The sequence below is a fragment of the Azolla caroliniana genome, unplaced genomic scaffold (assembly GCF_043228905.1).
Source record: "Azolla caroliniana isolate FFs.n. ecotype wild unplaced genomic scaffold, voAzoCaro1.0.p SCAF_7, whole genome shotgun sequence".
Taxonomy (NCBI): Eukaryota; Viridiplantae; Streptophyta; class Polypodiopsida; order Salviniales; family Salviniaceae; genus Azolla; species Azolla caroliniana.
The window spans coordinates 16,246,843-16,273,454 of NW_028230442.1; the positions used below are offsets into that span (position 1 = coordinate 16,246,843).

At 35.9% G+C, this 26,612-nt stretch overlaps 1 protein-coding gene across 3 annotated transcripts; it reads left to right on the forward strand.

Moving 5' to 3' along the window:
- Window positions 1-380: 380 nt before the first annotated feature.
- On the forward strand, window positions 381-22,809 carry LOC147862061 (uncharacterized). 3 transcript variants are annotated; one of them, XM_087322041.1, is made up of 32 exons: window positions 381-507; window positions 5,157-5,300; window positions 6,650-6,805; window positions 6,917-7,081; window positions 7,164-7,282; window positions 8,048-8,095; window positions 10,134-10,298; window positions 10,384-10,580; window positions 10,731-10,850; window positions 10,948-11,098; window positions 12,105-12,261; window positions 12,413-12,489; window positions 12,567-12,656; window positions 14,068-14,111; window positions 14,187-14,253; window positions 15,694-15,779; window positions 15,854-15,908; window positions 16,979-17,074; window positions 17,157-17,225; window positions 17,301-17,345; window positions 17,423-17,518; window positions 17,601-17,678; window positions 18,872-18,965; window positions 20,119-20,198; window positions 20,281-20,343; window positions 20,727-20,864; window positions 20,937-21,025; window positions 21,534-21,615; window positions 21,711-21,794; window positions 21,876-21,950; window positions 22,090-22,217; window positions 22,331-22,809. In XM_087322041.1, exons 1-32 carry the CDS (start codon window positions 438-440, stop codon window positions 22,449-22,451), a joined length of 3,249 nt encoding a protein of 1,082 aa, XP_087178167.1. In that variant the 5' UTR covers window positions 381-437; the 3' UTR covers window positions 22,452-22,809. The 3 variants fall into 3 exon arrangements, with proteins under 3 accessions (XP_087178167.1, XP_087178169.1, XP_087178168.1); XM_087322043.1 differs by having other exon boundaries at window positions 15,866-15,908; XM_087322042.1 differs by having other exon boundaries at window positions 10,734-10,850.
- Window positions 22,810-26,612: the final 3,803 nt, after the last annotated feature.

The following is a 26,612-nucleotide window of genomic DNA, read 5'->3' on the forward strand; positions in this document are numbered from 1 at the left end:
TCATTCAACATTTTTAATATTTGTAGTTAAACTGAATTCCTCCTATGCATTTCCCACATCACGGCATCACGATAAATCTCCACATCAATAGTAATCGTATGTACCATCGAGAGAAAGGAAGGTATGTATATAAATTAAGGTCTTTCCAAGAAGGCCAGAAATGGGCGATTGAGACCAAAGTGAGAGATGTCCGGGTTAAGAATGGAGAACCAACAAAATTTAGCAAACCCAAAGAAAGAAGAGGAAGAAGAAGAAGAAGAAGAAGAAGAAGAGAGTTGACAAAAAATAAAGAAGAAGAAGAAAGAAAATACACAGAGACACACAGAGGGCTTATTTATTCTTACGATTTTGATTAATCACGTGGATATATATTATCCACGTTCAAGCCAAAAAGGAGGGAGGAGGAGACGGTCAGAGAGCTTCAGATCCGAGGAGCCATGGCGATGGAGCAAGATCCCGCTTCCACATCCGCCTCTGCAGCACCCGAAAGACTATCGCCATCGCTAGGTTATCTCCTCCTCCTCCTCCTCCTCCTCCTTAATTGTATGCTATTTTGATTTTAACCGACTTAATTGTTTGCCTTTCTGGTAAATGGATGCTCTGATTCCTGCGCTTTCGTGAGAAACCTAGCTGTTGCGTCTTTTGAACGTCTGTTTCTTTCTTCCTCTTCTGCTTTTTCTGTGTTCATTCGTGAGATTTTCTCTTCTATTATCCGTGCAATTTGGAAGTGTTGCTGACTCTGACATGTGCGAGCTTCTACAGAATGGGCTATGTATCACTCTTTTCCAACGTTCAAAACTTTGAAAGCAGAAAGGTCAAGTCTGGTGAACGAGCTGACTTATGCATTACAAAGGAGAAATGGATTCTCAAATCGAAATTTGACATCATTATATCTACCATAATCCATCGGTTTCTAAGAGAAACAGATAGTGCATGATAAATCGTTGAAAGTAGATAGTACATAATCCATCAATTCTCTCAATCACGTTGCCATGTACATCATATCAAATGTTAAGGGATGTTATGTGCATTCCCAAGGGATATTTTGTATACCAGCTTGGAACACTTCCAACAATGTCATCTATGTCGTTCTGGTTACCGGAGCTTAAAATTCTCGCATTGATTGCTGGTTTAATGCAAACAATAATTTGCAGCTCCCTTTTGTTGCTGGACTAAATGGGACGTCTCCAATGCAGAAGATTACTGAAGGAAGGAGAATGTTACAAAAGATTGTTTGTATCAGGAAAAAACTGAGCACATTGTTTTGAAGGGTTAGTGATTGAAGAAATGCCCAAATATTCTTCATGCAAGTAAAGCCACTAATCCACATAGGATATGATTGGAATATCCCCTTCCTATCTCTGGAATCCCTCGAAATGTCAAAGAAATAAGGGTAGCAAAACATGCTAGACATATGCAAGGTATTGGAACATCTGAAACTGCCATGTGGAGTTTCCAAAAAGATGGTAGAACATGAATCCGATCACCAATTTAACCAGATTTTCACAGCCTTGGAAAGAAATATATGTTAATGGCCTATGCGATCCAATGAGAGACTATGTATTAAAATCTTATAGTCATTTAAGAGACCAAACTGGTCTATGAGACCAAATGAGACAAAAGCATAGAAATATTATATAAACGAAGAAAAAGCTCAAGTTTGTAGACTCATTAAGGCTTCATTTCATATCCAGGAAGCCTATTGGTCCTCACCAAGGAATCCAAAGTGCCCTGTACTGGGCATCACAGAAATCTGCAATTAGACCTAGAAATTTTAACAATTGCTGAATTTCAATTTCGACATCAAAAGAAGTTTATTTGAATAAGAGGAAGTCTTGCTTACAGTACCAAGTTTTGCATATTCAAAAAATATGTTAGCACACTCACTTATAGCTTTCATATGATTTTGTGTAGGGCCTAACTTAAACTGACTTTAGAATGCACAGCTTTATAGTTTGAACTGAACTATATGCATGTTTTTGGAAACAACAATGCATGATAATATGGAGAACCTACAGGCATTTACGAATAGATCAGTATATTTAGCACCATTAATGAAAGTTTTAAGGAGTTTGGTCACATGTTCATAGATTCTCATTTGACCTTCTAGTTGACATGAGGCAAAATTTGGACTCAGATTTTGCCCTTATAAGAAATTCCCTGTCATTAATGGACGTATGTGTTGTAGTGGAACTAAAAGTTTAAGAAGACAGTTATCAAAATCATAATATTTCTATTATTAGAAAGATCCGAACGAGAAGATTTCAGATCACCAAGAATGTCTCAATTTGGACTTATTGCACAAGAGTCATGAAATTTTATCTAAAAAGAAACTCCAAGCCTATCCTGCATATTGATTGCCGGAGAGTCATTTTGGAATGTTGGAGAAAGATTGGGTCCAAAAATGACCTAATAACGGGTTTCACCGGTATTTTAAGAGGACAAAATGGTCTATAAAACCAAATAAAAGATTACATCTTAAAATATTGTCTCATATTTGAGAACAGCAAACCAAAACAAACGTAAATAAATGAAAAATAAATAGAAATAAAATTAAGATGTGGCTATTCACAATTCACAATATATTGTACTTTCTGTCTTTGAAATATCTCTAACATAGATCAATCCAGAATAGAGAGGTCTCCGTAGTGAGGTAAGCACTTGCGATGGCCGGAGATAATGGATTTATTTGTCAATGGTGGTCCATGAAGCCGGGGCCGACATGCATGAGAAATTGCGATTATCCTATCTATTGTAACCCCTTTGTAATGTCCTGGTTGGGAGCCGATTTGTGCAGCTGTTGATTAACTTGTAGCATGAGGAGTGATGGGGCTAAAGAAAGCTGTGATTGTTTTGTGTTGATAAGCTTGTGTGGCTATGTTCTTCAACAACTTCGCCTTGTGTCTCTTGAGTTCTAGTAATGAAAGCCATTACCTTGTGTAGTGGGCCAAAGCCTTGCTTAAAGAGGCAATGGTATTTCCCCCTATTTCATAAAAAACAGCACAATGACAAACATAGTGTTCTTTAGATTCCACTCCCTGATGACACAATTGGCAAATTCTTTCGTCTAGAGGTGTTCATGCATATCTCCCTACCTCAATCTATAACTAAAGAAGTTCGTAACTGCCCTATCACACTGTGCAGCACATAAGAAAGATGTGACAAAAAAATCATTGACCAGTAATTACCAACTAGATATATCCATCCTTAGAGAGATGATCCCATCCCTGAATAGGCTTTGTAAAAAAAATCCCAATCCTATTACAAGTGTACTAGCTACAGGCCCGATCAGCACAAAGGAATCCTTCCAGTGGTATTTGTCATTTGTACCATCGTCTCCCCTTTACCCTACTTCGTTCGGTTCCACTACATGTATCTTACATGAGGATTCGAAAAACCCCGTGAATTTACATGGGTTACTGGCGTAATTCTGGCTGACTAACTGTATCTTTTAGTGTGACTGGGTATTCTTCACCCTGGGATGAGATTGGTTATTGGGGAGTTAAGATAGTAACTGGTGTACCCGAAGCTATTCCTCTAATAGGATCTTCATCGGTAGAGTCGTCGCGAGGAAGTGTAAGTGTAGCTCAATCCACACTGACTCGTTTTTATAGTTTGCAACTTTGGTCATGTTTAGATGGGGACAAACCGAACTATATTGGAAGGGGGTAGTGTATTTACACTTATGCCATGTGATTCGAACCATGATACCAACAATGAATGTCTCCCTGCTCAGCAAGTTGTTTTGATGACATTAGTGCAACCTTGAGTACCTTTGTTTAGGGAGTTCCCAAAGCAGTTGATAGTGGTTGCTGGTCGGGATAATGCGTCAATGGTTATTGGGTTATATCATGAGGTACTGATGCTTTGCTCCTTATCATATGGGCAATCATCGAGATTGAAGGTCTCTCTAAATCTTTCCAGTTATTTGCCTTGTTAAGACTTGGTCCCCAAGTTCTACTCCATAGAGAAGAGTGGGTGTGACAAGTTTTTCAAATAGCCACAGTTTAGTTTGTGGCCCTTGAAACTGCAAATCTGAACATCGTCTTTCAAGAGCTCCAAGGGCTGCATATCCACGAGAAAGTCAAGCACACACAGCCTCCTGTAAGGAGAACTGAGACCCTTTGAATGTTACTTCTAGGTATTTGTAAGATCATGTGTATGCCACCTTATCCTTTCCCAAGAAGAATTCAGGTTATGATCTTGTTACCCATGCTTGTGTGGTGTTAAACACCATCACTTAGCAGTTTTGTCTATGTTTATTGTTTGTACGAAATACTTTTAAGGTATTTAGATGTCTTTGTATTCATTCAGGAGTATAGGAGATCAGCACAATATCATTAACGTATATTACTATTTGTATAGCTACACCTGGTAATCATGCTACTGAACCCCAAATATTTCTATAGTGACACCTCATCTGTGTAGAGACCCAAGAGAGTGGGTTATAGTGGGCATCCTTTTTTTATTCCAATTGTGTTAGCGACAGCCTCAAACAACCCATGGGAGTCTGCACCTTTCATGGAACCCCTTCTGAAAGGCTGCCTGTTCAGCTGCCTCTGCCCATATCCTCATTTAAGAGTTATCTTAAACATAGTCTTATCCTTCTCATCCTTACTTGTTGTAATGCACTCACTGTCTTTTGTCGGAACAACATCAGAGACATGTGATACTTATTAGAATGAGGCCATGAACACCATCCTTATATTTTTCATGCTATAGATTCTGATTTATAATTTCTAAGCTAATGGAAACATGGCCTTTTATTTCTACTAGAATATATAAGTGCTCAAAATTTTGGTGTCGAGACCACAATACTTCAAACTAAGTTCATACCTGTATGTGTGTGTTTGCTGTATATATACACACGATTTATACTTGTCTGAGATGTCACCCTAGGATGAGATATTGCTTTGATGATATTCAGTTTTTTTCTTATTCTTATAATGAAGTAGAATGCGACTGTTTCATTATGCTTTTGCATTATAATTCCAGTAAAGAACCTGCATCTGAAACTTCATGGTGAAGAGCCACACTAAGGCATACTTTACTTAATATTGAGTTGTTACAGTAATGACACGTTCAAAAGGAAACATATTCAGTGATTAATGTTTTCAGGGCCTGCCTGATGAACTAATTGTTGATTCTATTTACAGTGTTTTCTTGGGGAAGAGGAGATCTTGGCCAACTTGGCCTCGGAGATGAATTCGATCGGGATTGTCCAACCTTTGTGACATCTTTCACTAAGAAAGATATCATCCATATTGCAGCAAGTGACTTTCATTCTACCTTCTTGACTGGTAAACATCCTTTTCTAAGTTTTATCAGTGTGCTTTGAGTGGTGTAGTTTATTTTCACAATGAGTCTGATAATATGTTTACATGGTGCCTCTTGACAAGAATCTATCCCTGAACTGGTTAGGATTCAATGTAACTAACATGTTTCCGTTTTCCTGATACCTATTGTCTAGAGAAACTCCATCCCTTGGGTATGATATAACTTAAATAACTTTTGCTATATCCTCAAGATGTTAGCATATAACAAGATGACCTTCTCGTCTGTATGCATGCCAAGATGTGGAAACCTGAACATTTCATTTCTGAGTTAATAGCACTCCATGCACACACTGATAGGGAAATATATTATATGAGTGCCTAAGTAATCAGTAAGATATTTATTTCGTTTTGTGGTGGTTCCCAAATATCAAACTAATTATTTCAGCTTCAATGGGCTCCATATTCAAAAGGTTTCTTTTGCATTTTCTGATAATGAAAATCTTATTTTATAGAGGCATCATCAATCATTCTATGTATATAGGATAACAAAAGAATAGTTCTATACATTAATAGGCCTTGTTTAACTTCGATTGCTAAGAACTATTTAAAGGGTCATGTGATACATCGCAAGCAGATTCTATAAATTACAAGCATGAGAGATGCATTTATGCATTACAAATATAAAATATCATTGTGTATAGCTTGGGAATCAGATTTCAAATATCCAATGAAATGATGAAATATCTCATCCACAGTACTTTATTAACATGCTTAAGAAAACATGCAAAATGGCGTTGCCCAAGCTATGGCCTGTGCCATGTTTTCCGTGCTCTTGTGTGAGAAGAAACCTGTCCTCACCTAAGCAGAAATTCTTAGAGCCTTCTTCGATTAGGTGATGCATCTGCTTCTTCTTTTTTGGATGCCCAAGGTAGATGATTGCATGTCCTTAGAGTCTGGGAAAAAAAGTATTCTTTCTTCAGTTTTCTGTACAATAAAACTTCCTACAGGGGCTTCTTGGACATACTAGTTATCAGGAAACATAGGTGCATTTTTAAATATGTTATTAATTTGGGATGTAAGTACTAGAAAAGGGGAACTAGTGATCAAAAGAGTGGAATGTGTCTTATCCTGTGTACGCAGGACATATATAATTAGAGTGACCTTGCTCTAGACAGTTCTTTTTGGTCCCATGGATAGTTTTATCCCCAAGGATGGCAATATATCATTTTTTATCATCTATTCTGTAGCTTGGGGAGTGATTGTAAACGGAATAATCAAGAGGTATTTTGTAAGGCTATTCATTATAAATGATGGGTAGAACATTGGTTTCTTGAACTCTTTTGTCAATTTATGGAATTGAATGTAATGTACAGCCGAAGGTGAACTATATACCACAGGGAGCAATGAATCTGGTCAGTTAGGAATACAATTACATGAAAATCAGCTTTCACCTTTACTCGTTGCATCCTTGGATACACACATAATCACTCATGTTGCTTGTGGCCAAGGTCATACAGTTGCTGTAACAGGTAAGGGGCGTTCCATTTAGAAGATTGCATAAACATAGACATCAAAGAAGAAATATAGTATCAATTTGATCCTGAACAACCATAGTGCCTGGTGATTTTTTGTATGGCAAGACACTGGTGCCCTTGCAACATGGGGAGCTGCAGAATTTGGGCAGCTTGGGCAAAATGAAAGTGTAGGGCTTATGAATGTTGCACATCCCCGTATGCTGAAAGGAAGTCGGGAGCTTCATTTTGTTCGGGCTGCGTGTGGAGCCACACATACTCTGGCACTTACAGGTTCTATTATGCATCTGCTAATCACTTTCCGTTGGTGTGCTACCACAGTTTTCTGTTTACAGTTTTTTTTTTCTCACTGCAGGAAGCGGTAGTGTATATTCTTTTGGTCAAGGAACATTTGGTGCCCTTGGCCATGGAAACACAGAGAGTTATAATGTTCCTACCTTCATAGAAGATCTTTGGGGTTTCGGAATAGTACAAGTAATATTCTTTATATGTGTTTTAAAATTCCTATTAATATTGGTCTGCTTGATGGAACTCTTTGGAATACTGCCATTCTGCTGAGGTTTCTTGACATTTTTTGCATATGCCACTCAAAGATATTTCTGATTGGTTAGTGGTGTGGATTTGGGTTTCTTGCTTCATCCAAAGCAATGGCCCTGTCCAGGGTGATACCACTTGAACGTGATGAACCATGAGAAACAAACAGTAGTGAACCCAATAGTCTATCTTTATATCTAGTAATCTCTTGTTTTATCTCATATAAAAACAATGTTTCTTTTTCTTTTTCTTTTCGTTTAGCTTTTAATAACTCAATCTTGAGAGAGGCATACAACATTGTTTTCTGTTTCTCTTATCTCCTTTTTAATTTCCTCTCTTAATGCTCTTTTATATCATCTCCCATAAGATTGATCTCTTGCATAATCAAATGACATAATATATCATCTTTCCCCTCTTCGACATCAAATGAAGCCTGCATTTTGGGTGCCTTGTGCAAAACTCATTAAAGATTATGAGCTATAAAAGAATTGAATAAATAAAAGCCCAACCTAAGGTTACTGTTGTTATAAGTGCATATAGGAATTTTTATCATAAGGATTTATTCTGAAGAGAACTATAACAGATTGTATGCTTTACAGTTTTTTTTGTTTTAGCTTATGTTATTCCTTCAAAATCAATTTCGTTTGTGTATATAAAAGTGGCACGTTCATCCATGTCAATTAATTCCATCCATTCTCAATGCAGATTGCTTGTGGAGAAAATCATAGTGTAGCGCTATCCATTGATGGTCAGGTAACTCATTCTTTCCTAGTTATCTTTCATAATTTTTGTCTTCCTATTCCAATGATGTTGACATTGCAAATGCTTAATACTTTATTAGTTTTATTGAGGTATGAAAATGTTCTAGAAATGACCATTTTCAGTTGAGTAGTGGGCTTTTATGTTGATGGCTCTTTATTAAGACCTGGATAGTTTAACTTGATGTAGATGAATAGAATGTGAATAAAACATTAATCTACACTATTCTCTTGGAAATGATTGTGTAGTTAGATCAGGGCACTGAAACATTAAGTTTGAAATTTTTTATTTTACACATCTCTTTATCATATTTTAAAATGATCATTTTCGGTGTAAAAAGTCAATTATATCTTTCTTTCTGCAATTGCCTAATCTCTGTGTCCCTGCCCTCTGAATTTCATAAAAGAGAGATGATGTAATGGCGTGGTTATATCCAAAACACTAAGGGAGTGGGCTGAAAAATGGAGAGGAAACCCTAGCTGTGAAAAGTCCCTATCTCATTATGAGAGGTTTGGGACCAATTATTATAGATAAGTAACTTTTAGGTCATTTTCCCATGTTCACACACAGCCAATGACCAAACGTTATAAAAATAATGTAAATGCCTATAACCCCTCAACTGGGGGCCAAAGATATAGTAAAAGTATGTCTAGAAAGCTCTCAAAGAGAGTTTTCACATGGAAGGGTCAAAGAGAGTCCTTGGGGCCTTTATCCCCAATAATCTCCCACTTAAAGGACCAAGGATGCTCCTTTAAGCTAAGTAACCCCCACCATCTGTATACATAGCTGATGCGCCTTGGGTAGACACTTTGTGAGAGTATTTGCAGGATTCTTTGAAGTATTGACCTTGATCCAAGTGATTAGGCCATCCTCTAGCACCTCTCTCATGAAGTGGTATCTCACATCAATATGCTTTGTGTGAGCATGAAAAATTGCATTCTTTGCCAAACATATGGCACTCTGGCTATCACATCCAAGAATAGGCGCTTTTCAGGCATCCCAAACTCTCTGCACAAGCGGGCTAACCAAATGGCTTCTTTGGAAGCCTCTGTTGGTGAAGTATATTCAGCCTTTGTAGTAGATAGTGCAACTATCCTCTGAAGTTTAGAGCACCATGAAATATATGGGTTGAATCCATGTCAAGAAATGTTCAATCTCCCAATGGATTGTTGGAAGCTATGACCAGCATAATAAAGTGATGGTGTTTAACACCAATAAAGCATGTATAACAAGATAAAAACCAGTTTTCTTCTTTGGGGGGGAGGGGAAGGTGGCACACACGATCGCACACGTACCGAGGAGTAAAATTCAAAGGGTCTTGGTTCTCCTTACAAGAGGCTGCATGTGCTCGACTTTCTAGTGGATATGCAGCCCTTAGATGTGCACATATACAATTCCAAGAGAAATTAAATAGTGGCTATTTGATACACTTGTCACATTGACACTTCTCTATGAAGTAAACCTTGGGATCAAGTCTTAAAAAAGGCAAACAATTGAAATGATTTGTAGAGACCTCTTATATGGACATGCATCTATCCCATGTGCTGCTGTGGATCTCTTCACATCAGTTAGAGATTGAGGCATGCAAATATGCATGAATACTTCTATTAGAAAGAATTTGCCAATTGCATCATAAGGGAGTGGAATCTGAAGAACACCATGTTTGTCATTTGTATTATTTTCTATGCAATTGGAGGGAGATACCATTGTTTGTCTAAGCAAGGCTTTGGGTCACTAGACAAGGTAATAGAAAATGAGGACCATTGCAAGTGCTTCCCTTGCATTGGAGACCTCTCCATTCTGGATTGGCCTATTCTAGAGATCTTTTGAAGAAAAAAATTATAATTTATCTGCTTTGGAATCTTACATCTATAATTGTAGGGTAGGGCTTCTGTAGTAATCTATTTTGACTTTCTTTTCTACTTGGTACATTTATTTTGGTTTTTCGTTCTCAAAGATAAGGCAACATTTTAAGATATAATCTGTTGTTTGTTTAATATATCTTTCTTTCTTGCTTTATTTTCTTCTATAGGTCTTCTCTTGGGGAAGGGGAAAATATGGCCAGCTTGGCCATGGCTCTATTGACAATGAAATAAGGCCCTTACAAGTTAAGGCTTTAGCAGATCAAATGATTATTCAGGTTGTGTGTGGTGGTGATCATACACTGGCTGTGAATAACGATGGAGAAATTTTTGCGGTAAATTACTATCAGATTTGTAGATTTGTATGATGATTTTTAAGCCTCAATGGTATATTGATTTTATATAAGAGTTCTGTTACAGTGGGGCAGAGGACATTGGGGTCAGACTGGATTAGGAACCTTGGAAGATGTACATACTCCAAAGCAAATAATTTTACCTCACAATGAATTTATTATTCAAGCTTCTGCAGGTGCACGGCATTCTGTTGTTTTAAGTAGAGACAAAAAAATATATGGATGGGGGGATGGAGAACAAGGTCAGCTTGGACAAATTTCAAGGTGGGTATTTGAATTTCTAATGATTATAGTTGAAGATATCAGACTGTTAAATATCAGGGTAGCTGTCTAGAGTCTTATGATTATGGTCCTCATCACTAAGGCTTTTTAAGTTATACAGCTTTTTCATCTATTCTTGGTGATTATGTACAGTAGCAAGGTGCAAACACAACCATTCCTCATCACAGGGGTTATGGATGATGATTTAGATCCGTCTTTTGTGGTTGCTGCGGGCGAACATACTTTTATTGTATACAAGTCTCTATCTTCAAGGTGAGTTTTCTTCATGAGTTAAATTTTATTGGAAAATATTCTCGTTAACACCAGCCAGACATATGGTCTTAGGAATTGTTTCTTTATCCAATTGCAGAAATGAGAGATACAAGAACTCTCATGAACCAGATATATTAGGTACAAAAGAAGAAATCCATCCTGAGCCTTCTATATCACCCACTGATGAGAATGTCCATGGTAATGGACTCAGATCTGTTAAAGTTCCAGATTTGCTGGGATTACTTGAGGTATGATTTATCAGCAATGGTTCCTGATTTTGTCTTTTAGCATTGTGCTGCACATGCTTTCAGAGATTTCTAGAAAAAAATAGTCTGGTACTTCTAATAAACTCTGACTTCCAATGATCATTATTGTTTATTAAATTAATATGGATATTCGACTGGTGGGTAACCTCACTGATGTGAATAGGGTTGAAGAAAATGGCATAAGTATGGTCTTCAGAAGCTTATCTCAACAAAACTTTAATGTGGGATATCACAACTTGTTTGAGATTATTTGGTGCATCTTTGGTCATCAATTGAGTAGTTTCTGAAAACATCTTTGATCATCAGTTACTTAACTACTAACTACTTCAACAAAAACTGGTAGTGAAAACACTCTTTTTCCAGTTCTAACCTTTGAGAAGTATGTCCACTGGTTGTATAAAACTCTACTATTTCCATGTGATCTACAGTGTGTGGTTCCGTAAATGTTGAATGAATAGTGACAGAACCACTAGGGTCTAAATAAATGTGATAAAAGTTTTCAAAAAGTTGAGTAGTTACTACAAATCTAACTCTCTATTGCAGTGTAGCAACCACAAACTTCACTTTCTTGAGAAAGGCAATGATATGCATTGAGAGTCCATTAAGATTGGCCTTTAGATCACTTTAAGAACAAAGAACACAAATACGTCTTTGACCCATAAAACTGCTCAGTAAAATACGATACCCATTTTCAGAAAATCCCTGTATCTTTTTAGCTTGCAAGTCTTTGCTTGGTAAAAACAATCTTATGAACTTTGTGCATCATACTTCTGATTTGACTGTACATATGATCTGTCTCACTGGACAAACCTGAACCTCAAAAGGCATTAATATAACCTTACCTGTTTTTCTTTCTTTTTTATCCATGTGAAAAATAAGAACTTTCTGTCTCTGTTTATATTTATGTTTTGAAATATTAATAAAATTCTCTCTCCCTTCTCTATTTTTGCATAAACGTTTTGCTGATGTTTATCACATACATGATTAGGATGGATCAGATTCAGCCAAAAAAATTACTCTAGTTGGTCATGCTGTGGAGGATATATTTTCATCTGTGAGATTTTTAATTCTAACATTTAAGCTTCAACCTTCCTTTTGGCGAAAACATGATGTTGAAGCTAATGGTATCCAGAAAGAACATTCAGGTATACTACAGATTCTTTAATTAGTATATTTCATTGTATGCTAAGCTAGTAGTATCTACAAACATTTAGGTACATCATAGCTTCTTTATAGTACAACGTATTTCATTATGTGTGGCAAATATTCAACTCAGTTTTGTAATTATTTCCTCAGAGATTGATGGGCATGGACTTGATGTTGAATCTATTCGAAATGTCTATCAACGAATTTTAGAATTGCGTAATCTAGAGGTAATGTCAGCTTGAACATAGTTGTGATTATATTCTTGATTGATATGTTCTTCGTTTTTGTTCCAACTAATCTGCAGATACTGAAAAAACTTGGTGATTCTATAATCCGATTGTTTATGGGCATTGAGAAATACATGGCTAGTGTACCTCAATCACGATGGATAAGAGTACTCCCTTCTCTAAGCTTATGCTATATTAAAACAGCTTTCATTGTTGTTATGTGTAATTAATTTTGAGTTAAACAAAAATTGCTCCACTAAAGAACAAAATGCATGATTGCATTTCATGTCGAAAAACCTGAATGGGCTATTTAAGGAGTAATGGTAACTAGTGAAAAAGTAATTCTAACCACAGGCTCATGTATAACCATGGATGTCCTGGTAGCTTGTGTGCTCAATAGAAAGTGATGAAAATTGGATTCTAAGTTCTAACAACTGATAACATTCAATGGAGCTTCCATGCATCAAGATTATTCTTGAAGATTCTTGGGGCCCACTGTGGTGCTTGGCTTTTGCCAAACTACCAATAATATTGTTTGATTTTAAATCTGTTTCCTTGAAAGTAGAGTGTTGTCTTGTATTAGAATACATTGTAAAAAACATGTTTCGTAGGCAAATTCAGCTTTTGTTTAGTTTTGTGTTTCTTGAGAGAACCTTGTGTTCAATCAGAAATTCTATTGCAAGGTTCACACAAGTTATCGCACTAGTATACAATGAGATAATTTATTATCATTTGTACATGGACTATTGGAATACTATGAGAATGCTGACTAGAAAATATTAGTTTCTCGTTGGCGTCACACTAGCATGCAATTGTGGCTCCAAGTGATCATATGCCCATAACAATATACTCTGGTCTTGATGTCTTGGCATGCTGTGACAACACATGTGCCACACTCATCTGAACAATGACCAGCCGCCGCTGTTATGAACAAGTTAAGTCTATTATTACCTAACACAGAAGATGCTTTTCTCACCTCGGAGACCTCTCCATCATGGACCCAATTTATGAGATCTAAGATTCCGCTAGTCCTCAAGCTGATGTCTACAAGGGTACAAAACTCTTTCTGAGCAAACAATGGCATCTCCTGTGGATATCAAATGTACTCTATATCTACAGATATGGTGCACTGATGTGTGTGGTTTCATTTAGGATATTCTGGCCTATAGATAGACGTTAACATTCTGCGTTTGATCTTGGATTGATCCATGTTGGAGATCTTTCAAAGGCAGAAGTGCCAATCTATGTGAGCTCATTCGTTATGTTCTTAGGTAATGGGAATATCTAATATTTATTTCAGTTTGTTGCTCTCTAAGATGAGACAACATTTTCATTTGTAATCTCATTCACTCTCATAGGCCATTTGGGTCCCTTAACAGATATTCCTATGCTTTTCTTTATCTTTTTTTCCCCCATAACATTGTAATGTTAATTACTGGGGATATCTCCCTTTATGAAAAGACTTGTTTTATACTGTTAACTGGATGATATTGAAATGCATTACTAAATTCTATCTTTTGTCTCCTTATTCCAAGTTGTTTGGCACATTCCTCACTATTTTTTATGGAATTTGGATAGGCTCTTCTGATTGGATTTCAAAGTCCTCTTATTGGTGAAAAAGGGTAAGGATCTACATGGTAATTGATATTAATTCTAAATTGGTGTCATTTGATGGAAACAAGCCGTTATTTTGGCAGTCTTGGAGAGATGGTATCAACGAGAATATTTTCAGCATTTTCTCAGTTATCTCAATCCAATGGAGCAGTATGTCACTTTGTTATACTCTTTTAGTTTTGAAATCACCGATCGTTGAAATTTGTTTAAAAATGAGGAAGTTGCATATGGTATTGTGCATTGTTCATAATTTTTCTAGAAAAATAGTAATGCCTTCTATTTATAATATCTATAATGCTTGAAATTGATGTGATCTGAAATATAAGCACAAACTGGCCTGGATGAGTTGCAAAGGTGCTCTTAAAAGAAAGAGTAAGGAAGCAGCAGACAGCTTTCTTTGCAATTTGAGGACTTGGCCCATTTTGGTCCATTTAGATTTATCTTGTGTTCTTGTTCTTTGAACACAGATGTACATGTTTCAGCTGACATAGGGAAAATATTGTAAATTGATGGTGCAGACCACAAGGTATATTAGTTTCAGCATTGGTGCATCAGGTTTTGAATCTAGTCAAAGTATCGTTGATTTCTGCTGCTATAGGGAAAGTGCTTGAAATAAAGCCTCTGTAGTGGCGTATTTTTCAGTAGATTCCAGAATCTGAAGACAAAATTGCCTGCCTCATTCTGTTTCGCTAAATCTATATAATGGACCATAGCATAAAATATGTGTAGTTCTTCATGCATGGGTATGGTTGTTCTCTATGTATACATTTTCCCATTAGTTTTTCTGATCTTCTTTGTGATAGATTGCAGCATGTTTATGTAAAGCAGATATCATTAGGCTTCATATAAAGCAGATATGTCAACTGTTGTTTTGACAAAGTTGATTCATACTTTAAAGAGTCAGTGAGATGCCTCCTCTGCCATTTGTAGGATAGTAGAGGAAAGGCATCAGCCCAGCTTTGGATTTTGGTGACATTCAGGCTTGTTTTTGTGCTTTCAGGAGTCATTGGGATTTCTCTAGTGGCATGTCAGGGAACCGAAGTAAAAGCATCAGACTGCCTTAAGATTTGGGCACATTAAACCTGTTCTGCATTTCACTCATGGCCACTTTGTGTGGCATTACGCACCATCATAGTGGTTTCTTATTAATGGGTAAGGTTTCTTATTCATAGTGTAGTACCCTGGCCAACTTCCACATGGGGCTGTTGTGTAATTTCGTTTGGGTTTGCTCTTCCTCTGAAATTATGCCACACAGAGAACTGATGAACTTCAGCTACTGTTAATATATACCCTTCAAAAAGCAATTCTATGTTCTAACTGCTAGGCATGCTTTGAAAACCAAAAACATAATTTGAACTAGAATTGTCAATGAGACCTAAGAAAGGTTGTGAGATGATTTTGGTGGATATCTTGTATGCATAAAGAGAGGTGTTAAAGGTGAAACTGAAATGTAAAACACAAAGTAAATTTAATATTATCACGTTTCAAGGATTAGAAAGCAAGTATAAAACAGTACTAGAATTCCAAGTTTTTCAGAAATCTTCAGTCACTTATCTAGAATCATTGGTAAAAGCATATGTTCATACACAGAAAATCGCAGTATGGTTGAGGAGCTATCCTAAAGAAATTTTTGGTGGCCGTTTTGTTCGTGGTGTGCTGCGGTACTTGTCAAACAGGTATATTCCTATATTGTCTAAATTGCATGACGTTGTTCAGTGCAGTTCTGATTGTTGGGAACAATGTTTTCTAGAAATGATTTCAGTTCCAGGAGAGGTATTGTCAAAGAGGTTACAACAGCAATAAAGGTATTTTAATGGAACAGTTCCTTGTGACTCCATTAATAGGAATAAAGAATATGATTCCATTTGATGTTATGAAAGAAAGCATTTCGTTTTATTTGAATCCCATGTTTTCATTGTTGATTTTGTATCTGCATATCCATCTAGGTACTTTTAATCTAGTCCTTCAATAGGAAAAATGATTATGATTCCATTTGATGTTATGAAAAAAGGCATTTCTTTTCTGCCTCTGCGTCCCCCTCCTGTTGTCCATTCCCAAAAGCATCTCATCTCTCCATGTGTAGAGTGCAGGTTCTGTCATACTCAAAGAACAGTGCATATAGATGCTGTTCAATGTCTTTTTAGACATAGTGAGCATGTTAGATTCCTCAAATGGATACCTGAATATTATAAATCGTTTTGCACGTTATAGTAACTTACACTTTTCAGTGAGACCCAGAAGAGTGTTTTTTGAGCTACCCCTTGTGCAGGATGGCATCATAGTATCTATTCTGCCTATTTTTCAACAGGTTTCAGCTTTCTATGGCTGAAAATTGAGCGTTGAATTCATCACTTTTGACATCGATGAGTAGAGAAAAAGCTCTGTGATGTTATTTAGACACGGCATTTCTTAGGGGTCAACATCCATTATGTAGCATTGGGATTATATTGTGAATTCTGGTTGTAACAGGAACCCTCGTTCTTTTGAAAATTCTCTGACAAGTCTAATCCCTTTTAATTTCATTTGTTGGGGGAGATTGGAGAGAAGTCGTTAAAATTTTATATGAAATATCTAACTCAGCTAGTTTTTGGTGTATGAAAACTTATCAGTATCAACTGATGGCTCTAAATGCTAGTCTATTTTTGTCATTATTTTTTCATTCTTCAAGGAGAAATTGGGAGAAAGTTTAAATATGGAGGACTTAACAAACTACAATGTCCTCAAATTTAGGCATTGTAAATAATCTAATGTGGGAGTTGCATGGAGCTTGACCTTCTAATAAAATCATGTTATTATGACCAGATCACTCTTTAAATTGATCATGCATACCATGGCTAAGTAACAATAATAAACTAATTTTTTCTTTTGGGTTTAGGTTTTGTGGCTTTTACATGAAGCAAATAAGGCAGAGCATCTTATTTCTTACACAGAATTCTATAGCAAAGAGATCAGTGAAATTGCAGACTTACAAGTACGATATATTTAGTAAATATGTAAGGAATACTTTGCTTTCATAGATCTTTACCTAGCTCCGTTTTGGTCTCATGATGTAGGAAGACTATCTAAGATGGAACCATTATGCATATGAAAAGGATTTGAATTCATTTGTCTCATTTTGTCAGGTAACTATGTACAATTCTTGCCATTATTAAATTCATGATCTAGATAAACTCAGACAATACCTCATAATTTTGTAGGTTCCATTCATATTGACACCACAAGCAAAAAGCAAAGTCTTACAGGTACTAATTACTTAAATTTGATAATCGTACATATTTTATAAGAACACTCAATAAGAATATTTTGTGCTTAAATTTAGGTCGAAGCTAATATTTACAAGCAAAGGATAATGCAAGCATCTGTTTTCCAGCATCTTCTAGGGAATGTTCTTGCAATCCCCTTCCTCATACTGAGAGTATGAAACAATTAATGATTTTTCTTTACAGAATACCCAAACATACGTGCATCTTATTTATGGAACTAAATTTCTTGTACAGGTTAGAAGAACCAACCTAATCCAGGATGCTCTGTGTCAGCTGCATGTGGACCATATTAACTATAAGAAGCCTCTTAAGGTTTGACGTGTTACTTGTTATTTCACAAATGATTTGCCTGCTCCCTAAGGGGAACACTTGCTGTAAATGTGAAATAGAATGTTTTAAGGAATTTTGTCTCCCTAGAAAGAAGGATTTGAATATAAAAACATTCAGCTTGAGGTAATCAGTTGACATAATACAAGCCATAACGAGGTACTACTTTAGAGACATACAAAAAAACAGGGCTTCAGCAAGCACTACAGAGGAGTTGTGATTTTGTACATTCGAATTACGTCCAATGCCTGTTTTTAATTATTTCTTTAGTACAAGTTACTATACCCCTTGGTTTTGAAGAAAAAAGAAAACAGAAGGAAAAAGTCTAAAAAAAGATTAACTTCAATCCTGATGCTCCAAATTTCTATTAAGGCAAATGGTATGGTGGAAAAAATTTCACAGTCAAAGAAGACTCTAGTGTGTACCTCTGAATCAGGAAATTTAATTGGAGTACCCTCAAATGGAGATATGATTCATGTTTGCCAGCATGCCAGCAATCTCTACCCGAGTGACCATTCCATCATAAAGGCTGGCATGAGACAAAAACATGAATAACACTGTTTCTTTCACCATTTTCTTGTATGATTTTGTCTCTTTTCTTTAGGCTTAACTCATGCAGGATTCCTCTACATTTGCGTTTTCATTTCAATCACCATGTTTTCTTTAACATCCTTTCTTGGAGATCTTATCTATTGACACCTAGGATAGGGAAATTCCAGCTTGATCTCATTGTTAATTCCATGAACTCAAAAAAAGAGATAAAGAAAGAACTTTTGATGGTCATGTATGCTCATATAGCATGTGGATGTACTCTTCTAAGGTGATTCAGATTTCTTTGTCCATTATATAATAATCCTCCACTGAGAATTTTCAGTACCTAGTGTTACGTGAGATTTATTTAGTCAATCATCCCTTTGAGATGTTGAATATATACCCCTTGGGTTCAACTGAGTTGTATTCTAGACATTTCTCATGTGTTCCACAGATATTGGTACATAGGAGGAGAATAATGTGAATAGAAATTCTGGAAGAGGTCATGCACAATCCATGTGATACCATGTCAATGAAATAAAACTGAATGTGTATTACAAAAAAAATGTTGATCTCTATACATTTGCTTTATGATACAAGTACTTACCTTCTTATAAATGGCTGATATTATAACAAATATTTGCTAGGTTATATTTGAAGGTGAAGAAGGAGTTGATGAAGGGGGAGTGACAAAGGAATTCTTTCAACTTTTATGTCGTGAACTTTTCAATGCTGATTATGGTACCCTTTTATGAAAAACGGTTGATATTTTTATTTGGTTCAAATTTTACAAAATAAAGATGTAAGAAAATTGTAAATTAGGTAAAACTAGAATGTAATTGACCTTCCAAGTGCGAGACAAAGTTTTCAAATTTCTATTAACACAGTAAAGGCCAATGAACTTTCTATGGATGGCCACCCTATCAAACATCATCCAGTCCACCACGAGTGGCCCAAAGATATTAACTGTTATTAAAAGAAAGAAAGAAAAATATATTAACTTCTGTAAGAGATGAAAATGATCCATGAGTCTGAATGAGAAATTCTATTATGGATGTTGTCTCATTATAGAGAGGAACTGACAGAAGTCTAATGAGGGAACTGGTAGTTATTGTGTCACCTAGACAAACACCTGCATATAGTGTACACCACTAATACTATTATGTAGGTTAATTCATGAGAATCTCAGGTCATCTATCCTATCCGCATATCATTTCCAGGTTAGTAGAGCGACTTTTGTTCTCCATATTGTTTAATGCATGGCAGCAGTTTCATTCTACCAGTCATATCCATGTGAGAGTGTCAGTGCAGGTAATCTGAGATGATCTCCTATATGTACTACATATTCTATAAATTCTATATTTTTAGGAGCAGGCCTTCCAGGAAGCTTTCGTAGTAGCCTCAATAAGGAGAAAGAAAGAAAGATATATCAAAGTCTTTTAAGAGGCCAAAATGGCCTATAGGACCAAACAAGAGATTACATCTGAATTGTTGTTTTGTCTTTGAGAATAACCACCCAAAATAAATGTTATAAAAAACTGAAAATAAGATAAAATCCAATAAAATGTAAAGAATCTTGTTATCGACATATGTAAGATTCTGAAGTCAGCTATATTGTAATTTTGTCTTGCACTCATTGTTGGGATTCATATTTTAATGGCCTCAATTAGGTGCTACTGAATAAATTAGTGCTACTGAATAAATTTCAGTTCCATTTTTGTACTAGCGAGTATTTGATCTCAACTTATTGGAACTTCTAAACTTTCTACTCTACAAAAAATAAAGCATTGTTTTTCTAATAGGCCATCAGAACTCTACTTAGAGATGTCAATGCATGTTTCCCTGTTTCAATGGGTTACATATATGAGTCATGTGTGTCCTTTATGTATTACAGGGATGTTTACATATAACGATGAAACGCGAAACTTCTGGTTCACCCCCAATTCTGTAGAATCAGCAGAGACGTTTGAATTGGTAACTAAGAGAATCAATTTTATATGAGCACCTTTTCTTATTTTATACACATTCTGTATCCTGATATCACATTTCATTTCAGGTGGGAACCATATTGGGTTTAGGCATTTATAACAACGTGATACTTGATGTTCACTTACCCCTTGTAAGTTTTCCCGTGCTACTAATGACTTCAAAATTTGATGTTCACTTACCCCTTGTAAGTTTTCCCGTGTTACTAATGCCTTCAAAATTCAGGCAATTTGTTTTCTTGCTTTATCTGTTACCCATACGGTAAGTAATATGCCCACAAAGGTATTGTAGATAGAATGGAAAGGGAAAATTATCTAAAATATTCTTACATGATACAAAATTACAACAATGCGCTTGTCTATTTTCAAAATTACCAAAATATAGTTTGTCAAAGTTGAAACTCTCGATCACTCATGAAATGTAAGATAATATATAGAGAACTTTCTTGTGTATGAAGATATGGTCATATTCTTGTTTTTTCTGTAGGTCAATATTTAAATTCACCTTTGCATGCAGGTTGTCTACAAGAAGCTTCTGGGTGTCAAGCCTAATCTGGAAGACCTGAAGGACCTACAGCCACAGGTTGCCAAAAGCCTAAAGCAAATACTAGATTTTGATGGTGACATTGAAGACACATTTTCCTTAACATTCCAGGTCTATTCTCAATCAAACTATTATTTTATGTGACATTTAGAGCATTTTCATTTTTGACAAGACAATTTTCAGGTCTCGTATGACTACTTTGGGGATGTAAAACTTTATGATCTTGAACCTGATGGAGGAAATGTACCAGTTACAAATGAAAACAAAGAAAAGTAAGTTTGAAATCTTTTTGCTATTTTTCTTAGTCGTGGATAAAAGTCATTGATATAGATTAATCCCAAACCTTAAGTGTAGTAACAAAAATATTGATGCCAACGAGATGTTAAGTAACCATATTTCTGTGACATACAAAATTAATGGTCTTCTGCATGTTGAAACATATGTCACATGCCATAGAACAAAGTCCTGTTGACTGTAGGTTATCTGTGGTGCAAGTGTGTCACTCTTACGAAGTCGGCGTTCAGAGGGATGTACACAAGAATGTCATGAAACAACTGAACATTTTTTGGTTCGCTTGAGAAGATTAAGACAGGGAAGATACATCATGAGGACTAATGTTTTCGATAGAAGTTACTGTGCAGTATCTAGGTTTCCATCTTGTATACAACGGTTTAGTAGAAAATAATATTCCAAAAATATTGTATGCTGAAATCTTCGATTTTGAAATATAATATTTTTCAGTTTCAATCTACTGAAGGAATAGTGTAAATGGAACTGCAGGTATGTAGAGTTATATGTAAAATATTTGCTTGAAGACTCCGTGAAAACTGAATTTGCAGCCTTCAACAGGGGTTTCCAACAGGTCCTTTGCTTATCCGGCATGTTCTTTAATACCAAAAGTCAATTCTCTCTAGCACTTTTTTGTTCATGAGCAAAAGTTATATACATCTGTTGTAGGTATGTGGAGGTCATGCTCTTCAGCTCTTCCACTATGAGGAGCTTGAATTGCTTATATGTGGTCTCCCTCATTTTGACTTTGATGTAAGTCATTTTTCTGACACTATCAATGTGAAATTGTAAAATGACTGTCTGTGGATTTCATATCAAATTTTAATTTTGTAGGCCTTAGAGAGGGTCACTAAATATGAAGGAGGATACACAAAAGACAGTGACGTTATCAAATGGTTTTGGGAATTGGTGAGCTTGTCCCTTTGTATTTGGAAACCTCATGTTTACGCTGGAAACCTTCCAAGGAATGATATTGTTCAAGCCTCATATGATATGAAAGGCCTTCGAAGCTTTTGTGCATGATGAATGTGATTATTTGATGTTGCAGGTTAGAGAGATGACATTGGAGGAGAAGAAGTCATTGTTGTTCTTCACGACCGGAAATGACAGGGCACCAATTGGTGGTTTAGGCAGTCTGCACTTTGTAATCCAGCGGAATGATGCCGATACTGAGAGGTAATCTTATGTTTTCAATTGTGTCCGGACCTAGACTTCCACATTTTATGATGAGGACACATGATTCAATGTTGAGGACATTTGTTTGTTGTTTGTTCTTGTGGTGAGAGCAGACTTCCAACATCACATACATGCTTTAATGTGCTGCTACTGCCCAAGTATGAATCTAAGGCTAAGTTAGAGAATAGGTTGAAACTAGCCATCTCCAATGCGATTGGCTTTGGTCTTCAATGAGGATAGCCTCTTCCACTCTCTCTCACACAGAGGTAGACAAAGCTATCGCGTGCTTTCTGATTCTTTAAAGTGCATCAAATTCTTTGAGACATTAAGTGAAATAATTGAAGAGGATCCTTAGGGTCAAAGCTCAGCAGCTGATCAGCTTATTCAAATTTTGGAGGGAGAGCCAATAAAATCCTCCTTAGTAAGATGGTATTCTTGGAACGTGACTAATTAATGTAATCATCCCTATTTTTTGTCTCTCTATATTGTAAAATGAAATCTATTCTTTTTGGGTTCATACTGTATAACCCATCTCAAATCGGAAGAACAGACAAATGTGTCTTGTTGTATATTAAATTATTATGTTTTTGTACATTGGATTCTGACTATATGCCTCTTATATTCTCGTAAAAAAACTTCCTTGTATAGGGCCTGATGGCACTAGTGAAGGCACAGGTTACCATGCTTGTAAACAAGATCTTTTATCATCTTGTGGGCAAAGTGGGTTTCTTGGAATGGACAAAAAATCAGATAGCTAGACCCATTTCACTTACAAGTTGAAATACTGGACACTTGCGTTAATGCTCTAATTGCTAGGAAGCGGATAGGTAATGAGAAAATTTCTGATTCCTAAGTAGAAGATTAGTTAGGAGAGAAGAGAATATGTTTATTTGCTATATTCTCCTCGCTTTTTGGCTCATGAACAATAAAATTATACTAGAAAATGACAGATATACACTTTCTAACCTGGAAAACATACCCTATCAATGGGCCGAATGACATGTTGAGGTAGGCAGCAGGTTATTTCTTGGCAGCAAAATCTCTTCACAAATCTCTCAGTCTCTTTATGGATTCTTTCCATGTTATGAAAAGTTCTCACCATCACTGTCTTCCTATGAGCGATGACCTGCATTGGTCACCACCATCTTCAGACCTTTGAGACCTCTACAACCATGACATTCCTCAGCAGCAATGTCTTCTCAGTTTTCTTTATGGTTCTTTTCATTATCATAAGTTCACCATCTGTCTTCTGATATTTTACCGACATGATATGGATACGTAGTGAACACCGTCATCCATTAAATAGATCCTCATTTACATAAATAAAAACCTCATTACTTTTGCTCAAGCCATACCACCTGCAAATAGCTCAATTTAATTATTTATGAAGTACGGGGAATTATTTTCATTACCTTCTTCTGAAAGGATATCTTTTCAAATGGAAAGCTTGTACCAAAATGCTCATATCCTAGATCGAAATATTCAAGTAATTCTATTATTTAGGTTGGTGCCTGAACAGATGTCAAAGACTTTCTACATCTAATTGCATCTAGAACAAGTGCCAAAATTTACAAACCTTGCGTCTCTTTTTCTGGTTCATAGACCATTGAGCAAAAAGAGTCTTGCAAAAACTAGCAACTTTTGGGGGCATAATAAACTCCTGAATTTGTTTAAATCTATGTCTCAACTAGTCATTAGACAAAGTTCTATTCCTAATCTTGTCAACCCTAACATATGCCCTAATTTGTAAATGTACACATGGAACTTGTTCAACGTCCTCTTGGTACACGTACTTTGTTTGGAAAAAGACTTTTGACCTAGATCAAGGATGGAATATGATCCTCTTATAGTTGAATTCTAGTTCTTATGGGTTTTTATCTTGGTTTCTTAATGCTAACAAGTTTGAAGCGCATTTGGGCTTTTTGAGGTCAAGGCACAATCATCCTATATTCAACCAATTAGAATAGTTATATGGTTTGGTCTAGATGCTTAACTCTTATTGTGGTCAACGTCCTATTGAGTTCAACATCTACTTGACAAACTGGATCCCTTGGTAATAATCTTCAATTTTCTATCAATTAATGAGTGGGACCAAAAATTACATAAAAAAAAGAAACCGGATAGAATCACCTTGTTGTGTTCAACATCGGCTAGATAAAACTTGATTTCGTGGTAGTAATTATTCTATTGGCTATCAATTAATGAGTGGGTCGAATGGATGTTCTATAACTGTTCATATGTTTCATAGTGTAAGAAAAAACAACAACTAGTTAATATTAATTAGCCCAAATTTCCAAAGATCTTTTTGTGGCTTGGAGTATCCACAAATGGTAGCTCGTGTATATTAAGGATGTCCAGATCCGCTTATAGTTTAGCTATAGTGCAGATACCCCATCAATCTTTTGTGGGCGTTTTTGCCCAACATTGGGAGTGTTAGAAAGTTTTCAATAACATAGGAAGTATACCAATGGTGAAATTAAGTCATTCACAACCATTATTCTATCCACCATGGCCAATTCTTCTCCTAAATCTAAGAACAACACAATTTAGTCTTAGTTTGTCTGTACTTTGGCATGTGGCAACTCCCATAAGCACGAGCTCTACAAATCCCAAAAGAATGTGATGGGAAAAGGACGTCAAAATTCCAAACGCACAACAAAATTAAATCGTTTTCTTTTTCCCTTAATTTTCATTTATTCTAAATATGGGAATACAAATACAGAAACTCATTATTGAATTTAGGAACCAATCTTATAAATTAAACGACAATGATGATATCAATGATTTAATCATTGTCATGATGGAATCACTTAACCATAATGGGGAAACAAGTTATCACTATACACATGGAAGCAAGAAGTGATGCACACCAACATATGTCTAGACCATGTGTCCTTCAAATGGCATCAAAATCAAACCACTCTTGATATCATTATCTGTTATCCTAGTTCCATCTACCAACTCTTTAGCACTAAGAAGAATATAAGAAGGTTTACTTGTGTCTATAACTAGGGCATGAGAACGACGGAAAAGTGGGCAGATTCAATTGTAGACAACTGAAGTAGGTCTTTGGTGAGATCATTTTCTCTCTCTCATTTTCTCTTATTGTAAGTACCTTACCCTAGTGGTAAGTTGTTACACTATAAGCACTTGAAACCCAATGATCTCACCTCTCTATTACGTCATACATATCTCTTTTAATTCACTAGATGCCACTGTGGAATGTAGGGGTTGAATGCATGACCTCCTTCTCTCCATTGGGCAACTTACTCTCTCTCTCTCTCTCTCTCACACACACACACACACACACACACACACACACACAAAAACCACAATGTGCACTCTCGATTGCAACATTCATTGTTAAAGTTCTTGAACATTGAGAATCCCTATTTACTTTCACACTATCACGTGAAATGTAATATTTTTGGTCTTATAGTGACCTCTAAAGATGATAATAGAATCTTTCTCTATTCTTTTTATTGTCATTAGCTTAACCTATTGGTAAGTTGTTAACACCACAAGCATTACATCTTGGGTCCAATATCCAATTTTCTCACCTCTCTATTATATACTTCATACATATCTCTTAATTCACTAGATGCCAATGTGGAATGTAGGGGTTGAACCCATGACTAGATGGACTAAGAATCTCTCTCTCTCTCTCTCTCTCTCTCTCTCTCTCTCTCTCTTCTCATCTCTCCCTCTATTATTTGATTTTCTAATTCTGATTTTGGGTTTTTAGCTTTATTTATTTATTTTGCTAAGCTTCCTCCTAAGTTATGAAGACAAGAATGTAATACGTAATGAAATCTTAAGTGTTCCGTCAATAAAAGATATAATTTATTTTGATGATCTAAATGGAAATGTAACAAATTTACTAGTTAATAATCTCAAAAAATTTATACTCGGCATGAGCAAGTTTGACGATGATCTTGTATTAAAAAGATCTAGTCTAATGATGTTATTGAATAGTGACGCTGTCAATCCTAATAACAGTAAGCTATCTAAGTTAATTGGTGTTACTAGAAAAACTGTGTACACTACAATCGACCGTTTAAGTTCAGGAGGTAAAGGAAGTACTCTACTAAAGCTAATCTTAAGAGCTACTAGCCACAACTCACTAGCTAAACAAAAAACTAAATAGCTAATTAACTACATGAAGTAGTAGCCATAACTATTTACCTACAAAAAAGCTACTTCATTTAGTAGTTATAGCTAAATAGCTACTAATAACTATAACTAGTTTCACTACATCAGCTTTTAGTCAAACCTAATTAGCTACATGAGCTAGTAGCTATAGCTAAATAGCTACTAATAACTAATACGATACCTTTTTTTTACATAGGTTAATTATTTATTAGGTTTAAGAGAATGCATCCAACAATCAAAGTT

Excerpts from the sequence above, each read along its gene's own strand:
- LOC147862061 (XM_087322041.1), top strand. The coding sequence starts at position 438 with ATGGCGATGGAGCAAGATCCCGCTTCCACATCCGCCTCTGCAGCACCC. Across the intron at positions 6,806-6,916 it reads TCATACAGTTGCTGTAACAG|ACACTGGTGCCCTTGCAACA; the intron begins GTAAGGGGCGTT and ends TTGTATGGCAAG. Across the intron at positions 21,951-22,089 it reads TCAAATGGTTTTGGGAATTG|GTTAGAGAGATGACATTGGA; the intron begins GTGAGCTTGTCC and ends TTGATGTTGCAG.